Raw genomic sequence first — 9,080 nt, 5'->3', positions numbered from 1 at the left:
TTCTGCAGAACTTTACTATTATTAAACTCAGATTCAAAGTCAGCCTTAATCCAAGGAACAAAGTCAATTCATCCAGATAGATGTAGCTATAGTCTAATCAAATCTAATCTTATTCTTCAAGGTAGGCTGAAGAGCCTATTACGATCCAGAAGCTGCCGAACCACAAATCCCAGAATCTCTTTCCATTAGGTATCTGGATGAGACTGCTGGAAATTTGGTTCAACAACATCTGGAGGTCCATAAATTCCCAGTTTGTCCTCCCAGTTAAATGAATGATAGAATAGATAATAAAAAACTGTTAAGTTGGGAAGGGTTTTGTTTTGTTTTGCTTTATTGATAGGGTTCCAAAAAAATACCAAATGCATTCTGGGTTGCTATCTTTAAATTTATGAGTATGGAATAACAATTTCAGTTAACTTCATGAGATGCATACATTCGGAGCAGCCACTAAAGGAACATCAAGGGAAGTTGCTTCGTGAGATGAATGCTATTTTTCAAAACTCTCTAAAAAGGGAATTAATAAAGAAGCTGGTTGAGCAGCCTGTCTTCATGGAGTCCATAACTATAACACATATTTTCATTATTATATAGGTCCATGTTTTAATTAATCACATTAAAAAGGAAGAGGTATAGAAAGGCAAATAACTTTGCAAAGGGCTTGTGATCTTTCAGCTGTTTAGCTGCACACGATATAAGCATTAGGTGAAGATACACAAAGGGGGAAAGGAATACAATTACACATTTCACAACATCTGGATCTAATCTGATGCTGGTAGGATGAGCAACAGCCATGAGGAAGAGAAAGTGTGGGAGGAATTGCTCACACAACTGCTCTTTTGCTCTTGGATATTAGGCCTCTATGTAAATATTTATTGTTATCTTTGTCCAACGTGAGATTTAGTGTATCATAAGTAAAAGGCTTAAGGGCTCTGCCATATATCAACCCACAAATATGCAAATTTAACCCAATACATGTAAAGATTATGATGGATTTAAAACAATGCATCTGGAAGTTGTGGTAGCTATAACTGGGAATTGGAATTAGCCTTTGTCTACCAGCTTTTCTCTCCCTCCTTACCTTCAATTTACATCACAGAATTGCAGATACTGAACCAGGCTGGCAGTGGTGCCATTTATGACAATACAGATAGGAAGTTTTCTGAAATATGAAATCCTTTTTCTTCCCTGTCCTTGAAGAAACAGATTCCAATGCCATAGTAGTGTTCTGCTGAATCTATGGCTAGAAATAGGGCCATCTAAGCATCCTGTATTACATATCGAGACCTTCTCTGCTCTCTTTTTATGTACACATAGGCATTGTGTAATGGCAATGGCAAACCACCCCGATATAGTCTGCCAAGAAAACACTGCGAAAGCGGCGTCCCCCCAGAGGGTCAGACATGACTCAGTGCTTGCACAGGGGACCTTTCACCTTTCACCACAGCCATTGTGCAGGGAGCTTTCTGCAGAAGTGCTGGACTACCATTCCCCAGTAGATGGTAGAATGCTGTCTCAGTTGATGGGAGTGGTAGTCCAAGGCATCTAGAGAGCACTGTGTGGAGAAGTACTGGTAAGCCAAGATACACATATGTTCTAGCACAGAGTAGTTGTTGGGTGAAAGCAGTGAGCCAATGCTGTGCCAGCACTTTGTGGCTGATGGACTGGGCTTCACTGGCACTTGGATGGATTGGAAGACTGATGCAACTCAAGACAGCTTGATTGGATTCCCATAATATGCTAGCAATGCTAACCCCATGGCTATAATAAAGCCAAAACAAAATGTGAGCCATTTACTGGTAACATGTATTCAGGAAAGTTATCTACTGTCCACAGGGGGATTGCTAAATGATGATGTGTCAAAGCATTTCAAAATAAGCACGTGATGTACAGAACATACAGCTGTTTTTGACCAACTTCTGCCTGTAGCTATCTTTCTCATCCCATTCAGGCATGTAGACTAACTGACCTCAATTGCCATCATCAGCTGAAATACAAATGACAAATTGTTTTCCTCATACAGTACTCTCTTCCCCCACTCTTTCTATTGTGAAAAGGAGACAAGAGGTAGGCAGTATTCATTTTCTGCTCAGTATTGCTACAAGAAGAACAGCAGAGTAAGGGAAAGGAGATCCTTACCAGGAAAAGTAAATAACAGCAGTACTTACCATCCAAGTATATAAAGAAACACAGGAAGTCTGAAAAGTATATTGATACACATAAAAAAGGGCAGGGCTTTGATCATGGCACTGCAGCCATCCTATTTTTGATCCCCACACAGGACACTCCTGCTGGGAAACTAGTTTAAGACACTTTCATATGGACCACTAAAGTAATCTTTGAGCTTCTCATAATACTTGAAGTGAGCAGATGCTACTAATACTGCAGTGAAAGTGCTTATTAATCAGCTTATTCCATCTCTGGATATTAACTGGAAGAGATGCCAACCTTAGAAAATCAAGAGAAAGGGAACAAGTATGAGACAGCATGGACCTCCCACATAATTCCAAGAATGAACCTGAGCAATTACACAGTAAGTGTGCAATTGCTCATTTGGCAATTAATAGAATCAGAGGGCTGCTTGGTTGGTCATGGGATTGCTCTTCAATTGCATCCCTTGGACCATAGCTGAAGTTTGTCTTTATCCTGCTTTCAGAGCACATTTATACTCAGGTGTGAGGATCTACATGTATAACCACCCACATCTGTAGCCAACTGCAGCGATACCATGATTCCACATGCACGTCGTCATATAAACGCTACTCTTATGTACCTGCATCCCAGTGGTTAACACATGTACCTAGGACATGGCTTTTGTATTACGTCATCATTCCCTCCCCCTCCACAGACAGCTATGACTGTTGTTAAACTACATTTGCAAAATTGTAAAAAATTGCATCTACCCAATAACCACTATGGGACAGAATCGTACATGTGGGCTGCTTGTATCCTGATGGGACAATACTTCCTTGATGTTTGATGATCTCCTGCACTATTCGATTTTTTAAAAAAACTTTTCCCTACCATCCTTTTTTATTGGTTACTGGTATAAATATTCTAGCAATGATAAGTAGCTATATATTTACCAAAACTTTACACACATCATTTGAAAAAAGAACTGCTCAGGCTATTTAGGTATTTGACTTTTTTTTTTAATTGTTGAAAATTACTACTACAAAAATGGTTTTGGACCCCAGACAGCAATTGACAAAATATGCAACCCCCTGCCCCCCATCTCTTTCCACACCAATGTCAGTTTTCTTAAAATCTGTAAGTCTCTAGCTTGGACTCATGGTGGCACATTCTTTTAAAGAGATTTTAATAGGTAATGTTTTAAGGAAGTATCTACAATTTAATCTAAAGGTACATTTTAAAGCTTTTAAGCTAAAAATAAATAATTTTTTTAAAGGAACAGACTGTGATATTTGTGAAAGCACAGTTTGGAATTCACTGTTACAGAGTAACAAAATTGAATCCATGTCAATGTTGGTTCAAATAATATGAGCTGTTTTAATCTAGAGATAAATATTTAGAACAATGATTTCAACTGTAAGGTGAACAGGAATGCAATCTTAATGTGCAATAATTCAATCTTCTACTCTTCATCTGTTTAGACGATGTCTTAGAGCAATGTGAGTCATGACTCGACTCTACAACACTGAACACCAGGATACCTGTGGGTGTCAGCAAGTATATGCCTCATCCAGGCTAAATATCTTGCTAGCTGAAGCCAGTAGGGTACACAATGGCAGACAGGTCACGTTTTGTGCTTCCTTTGTTTTTTAATATTAGATACAGGTAGCCATTCCTTGGACAAATGACAAGCAGCTGGTTGCTGTAGATCATCCTGCATGGACAGCTTTTCTAACCCACTCCAGAGGCAAGTCTTGACAACACACATGATATTGATGTGGTAACAGGTTAAATTGAAAGACTCCACCCTTGGAACTGGAGATCCACACTCATTATTAGCTGTAGGGGGAATCTACCATTATTGAGGTGCCCTTTTCAACAGCAGAAAAGCTGCCACCAGAAGTGCAGTAGGACTTATTTATAACATCTCCATACAAATTTCTTTCCCTCCATGTAGATATTACCCCCACGGACTGCCAAATGCATATCTTTTGAAAATCTGTCAACTAGAGGGGAGTTACTTTGGAGGCATACTAGAATTTGGAGCAAGCATGTGCTTGGATGGGTAATTTAAGTAAGATGGTGTATCAGCAAAGGGTATCACCATTTCTGATCCTGAACAACTCTGCAGTTGAGATCCTGGACAGGAAATCTGTTTGTCTACTGGTTTTAGAGTGACAGTGCAGTTCTTGGTCTAAATTTGTGAATTGTCTACAAGCAGACCGTGGCAAAGGTCATTTTCCTTTATCAGTTTGTGGAGTTCATTAGAAGAACAATAAAGTAAGAAATACTTTTAAAACAATTTTAACAGATATGACAAAGGGAGAATAATGGAACATGGACTGCCATAGAAAAAAAAAAAGAAAGCAACAGGAAGGCAAAAAAGAATTTGACTTCACATTCCTTAATCGACTTCTGCCCACTGATCAGTCCTTGTTCCTTCAGAAATTCTCCTCATATCCTTGGAAGGAACAACATTGTAGCAGAGTCCTATCCGGCTCACCACCAAAACTCTAAATGCAGGACTCTTAGAGACATGAGATTATCTACAGGGATCACAGTGGCCTCTGCAGGCTATGAAGTGTATCTGCAGGTTTTTTCCTGGAAAGGACAGCATGTAGGGTAAGAAGACTGAACTATTAATCTTTTCCTAAAGGATAGAGGAAGGGAGTGGTTCTTAAACTGGAATCATGATGCTATCATCTGCTTCCAATTTATTTCACTCATATGAATATGCTAGAATTATTTTAAGTAATTCAGAGTGTAAAAAAATAAAGATGAATACATCATTATTAAGTAATGTGCTGGGCATCATCTGATCAGGAACTCATTTATAAAAGTAAAAGTTATCCAAATATATTTAAGGATAAATGAAGGTTGCAAAATCTATCCCCATCAAGACTTGGAACATTATGGCAATTTCTTGCAAACAGACATATAATCCTAAATTAAATTAATATGAAGTCACAGCATTAAGATGTTTAAAATTGGTCTATAGGTGACCCATACAACCCTAATGTTTTGCTCGTAGGCTTGAAATATGAGTTAAAAGAATATTCTCCTACTACATCCTATGGTGCTGCTAACAAGGTAAACACAAGTTTGTTAAGGAATTGCAATTTGCATTACTAGTAGTCAGGGTAAAGAGAGATGTACATTACCATGTATTATTAGGTTTGAACATGTTGCTAAATAAAAGTGAAAGCAATGATTCTGCTCCTTCACAGGACTTAGAATGCCATGGATAATTATTTTAGATTGCACATTGTACCAGGATGGAGGACACCTAAAAGGAATTTGAAAGAGCTCATTATGTGTCCATCTGGACTATATGCTTTGTTTCAATGAGTCACCAATGTATAACGTGCCTGCAAAAGAGACAACTGAGCAGTAGACTTCATGAACAGAAGTAGTTTCCAAACCACAAGAATGGCTGATATTAATAATTCTAAGAATTGTAAAACAATAGTGCTGTGTGGCTTATTAGACTCCTGTTAATATTATCAAATCAAATCAAATATTTATTAATCTCATAGACCAACATAACCTGCCAATATTAAAGTGCAAGCAATTCGATTGTGCATCTATTCAATTCTTCAGGATCCATTTTTGTCCTTAACTTTGTTTATACTTGGGACCAGATGTTGAGATAAGAAGGGATGCATAAAAAACATGTTCGATTTATTTATTTATTCCCTCATATTTATATAATGTAGCTTAGCTATGCTGGTCTATGACCGTAATAAAGATTTGATTTGATTTGAATGTAGCTTAGCTAGAGGACAAAAAACCAGAGACCATCTAAAATATTACAATGCAGTGACATTAGTGTATGACATCTGTATGGCAGGTATATATTTCCATAATTAAGAATGTAAACATAAGAAAAACTAAGAAAGGGGGGGAACTTCCCTTTCTTAGGAAAGGGGCAAACTGAATGGCAGTCCCTGACTCTCCCCACTCCTAGCCCAACACCTTAACTACTGTACCACATAAGCTCTTAGTTAGCTCAGCTTTCTCCTTTGGATGCTGGACAAGGTTCATCTGCGCAGGTTAGAAGCAACAAACTGCTCTGATTCCGTTCAGTACAGCTACATATAACTGTACCGAGACTACAAGAGGCCCAGTCATTCCAACAAATTAATACACCTCCAAGTTTACTGATGCCTTCATTCTCCACCCACAATCTCGCCAAGCACAATTTCGCAAATGTTTTCTCTCCTCCTGGTAACTACTCTGCAAAATTCCCTCTTGAAAAGAGAAATGGTGGGAGAAGGAGCCAAAGCTGAACATGTGTAAATGTAGAGGAAATGATAAATTCTTCCCGTATCTGGAAGTACCAATCATAACTACCTGGTGGGAACTATCCAATCGTGTTATCTTGGCTGTTAAGCCAACCCGTGTCTTGGCTTTCCAATTCTTCTCAGGAACAGTGCGGTTGAAGTAAAGGGACATGAGAAAGTACAAAATAATGGTAGTTGAAGAGTAACTATATCTCTATGTATAATCTCATCCAGTAAAGGAAAGGCCAAGGTTATGAGACTGCAGGCTGGGACTTGCATGTGAGGATGTATGTGTTTTTCCTTACATTTTTTGTTGAAGCCAAGCCCATGTTAGGAATGTTATAAATAATAAGGTGACAAGCAATGGCAATGTATGAGATGAATATACAGACTGAAAAAATAAACATCGCTAGCTTTTTGCTCCACTTTTAGCAGGGGATGTCGTTTTCCAAAGAGATCCTGGTTAGTGCATGGAAAGTGCACAATCAATACTGTTTTTGAAAACTGAACTCACTCAAGTTACAGTGCTTTATTTCATTTTAATATGTTCTAACACTTATATTAACGATTAATTTTGTCCAGGAGTCGCAATGGAACATTTGTGCAGCAAATTATAGGCATTCATTTCATAGGGACTGAGAAGAGAGTAAGTCACAGTGATTGCAGTTTTGGAGGCGCAAAACTTGAAAGTCTACATGTGGCCCACGAATATATGGATAACACACCCACAGACATACACACACCCAAAATTGTGTGCTGAGGCAGTTTAGATCACTCCTGATAAAGTTGTATTATATTGTTATTTAGTCCTGCTGTTTTTATGTAGTCATGTTTGCCATGGTTGCTGAAATCAAAAGGCAGCACAGACCAGCAGTAGATAACATTAAAAAGACAATGCGTACACATAGTGTAAACTTGTGATGTCATGTCTACCCTTTTATCGCTTTGTAATGCTTTTGAACACAGTGTTAACATTTGAGGGGGGATGGAAATAATTGTCCACTGCAGGTAAGACTAGCTAATTCCGATGGGGAGCAGCCAGATACCCAAACCATTTCTATTCAGATGGCTTCAAGGGTTACATTATGTAATGACGGTAGGGCCACTGCGGCCAGTTCTCTCATGAAGCTGGGAAAGGTTCAGTGCAATAGAGATAAGAGGAGCCAACATGACCTACCAGAAAAAGAGAGAGAGAGATACAAATGAGGAGGAACCCCAGTCAAGATTTTGGAAACCATTTACTGCAATGTTTCTCAACCTTGGCAACTTGAAGATATGTAGACTTCAACTCTTTGAAGCTCCCAGCAGCAAGGCTGGCTGGGGAATTCTGGGAGTTGAAGTCCACACATCTTCAAGCTGTCAAGGTTGAGGAACACTGATCTATTGCCTGTTCCCCAAAGATATTCAGAACTTGCTCCTTTGCCACCTGCCGAAGGGTAAAACGAGGGATCTAGAAACCTGCATGGACATAGTCACATTGCATGCTTCATAAACTACACTGGGGTGTCTGCAGGGTGTGGTCAAAGATGGCAGCCACAATAGTGTAATCAAAGCTTCATTTTCTTAATGTACTGTACATCAGACAGCATCGTGGCTGCCATCTTGACTTTTCTGACCACACCCTGCAGACACCCTTGCTGACACCCCCTGCATAGCTTTAATTCAGGGAACAAGTTTCAAATTCTCACACTATGAAACAGCAATCTTGGAAACATTCAGCATAAGTATCTCCTTAAACTCTTGTAATTAGAGATAAAAAAGAAGCCTTTAATATTTAGTATGCCTCACAAAGCAAACCAAGTCCTAATTCCTTTATATGTTTATAAATTAGAATTACAGCATCAGCATGGACCACAAATCTATGCCCCAATAATTTAAATAATGTAGACTCCTCACTTTCTGATACCAATAACATTTTCAGTGGTTTTACAGGTAGTCCTCACTTAACAACCATAATAGGGACCAGAAAACGGTGTTAAGCAGTATAGTCATTAAGTGAGTCACCATGTGACCAGACCTGATTTTAAAACCATTTTCCACAATGGCTGTTAAGTGAATCACAGGTCATTAAAGCAAATCACCACAATCATTAAGCAAATCCAGCTTCCCCAATGGCCTTTTTTTTGCCAGGTAGCCAGCTCACATTTACGACCACCTGCAGCATCCTGCAGTCAGGTGATCCCGATTTGAGACCTTTTTTGCCAGTTTCAGTCGTAAATGTGAGCTGGCTGCCAAGTGCCCGAATTGCGATCATGTGACTGTGGGGGTGGTGTGACATTTGCAACAGTCGTAAGTGTGAGTACAGGTCCTAAAGCACTTTTTCCGAGGCTTTCGTAACTTTGGACCATTATTAAATGAATGGTTGTTAAGTGAGGACTGCCTGTACATGCATGAAAAAGATCATCTAGGGAAAAAAGGGAATAGAAAGGAGAGATACGGGTTGGCAATTTAACTTACCTGTGGTTCCTCATATATTTTTGGTGCATCTTTTTCATAGCTATCAATATACAGTCGCACAGTTGCTCCAGCACTTCCTGTGCCACTAAGTCTGAAAATGATGCGAGAACCGTCAGCAAAGATGAGCCTCAAACCCTAGAAAGAAAGAAAGAAAGAGAGAGAGAGAGAGAGAATGAATGAATGAATGAATGAATATTTCAGGGCTCCTGG

General features: G+C 39.1%; 1 protein-coding gene across 2 annotated transcripts in view; it reads right to left on the bottom strand.

The window, feature by feature from the left end:
• Positions 1 to 6,923: 6,923 nt before the first annotated feature.
• Positions 6,924 to 9,080, bottom strand: part of PGM1 (phosphoglucomutase 1) — a 40,187-nt gene continuing 38,030 nt past the window's right edge. For both annotated transcript variants that reach the window (XM_063298060.1, XM_063298059.1), the window contains exons 10-11: positions 8,871 to 9,005; positions 6,924 to 7,586 (exon numbers count right to left, since the gene is read on the bottom strand). In XM_063298060.1, the coding sequence (XP_063154130.1) occupies positions 7,497 to 7,586; positions 8,871 to 9,005 (225 nt within the window). In that variant the 3' untranslated portion in view covers positions 6,924 to 7,496. The remainder of the gene's footprint in view (positions 7,587 to 8,870; positions 9,006 to 9,080) is intronic.

Source organism: Candoia aspera, chromosome 3 (assembly GCF_035149785.1).
Source record: "Candoia aspera isolate rCanAsp1 chromosome 3, rCanAsp1.hap2, whole genome shotgun sequence".
Classification (NCBI taxonomy): Eukaryota; Metazoa; Chordata; class Lepidosauria; order Squamata; family Boidae; genus Candoia; species Candoia aspera.
Note: the sequence above shows the minus strand (reverse complement) of the source record. Positions and strands in the feature narration are given on the sequence as shown.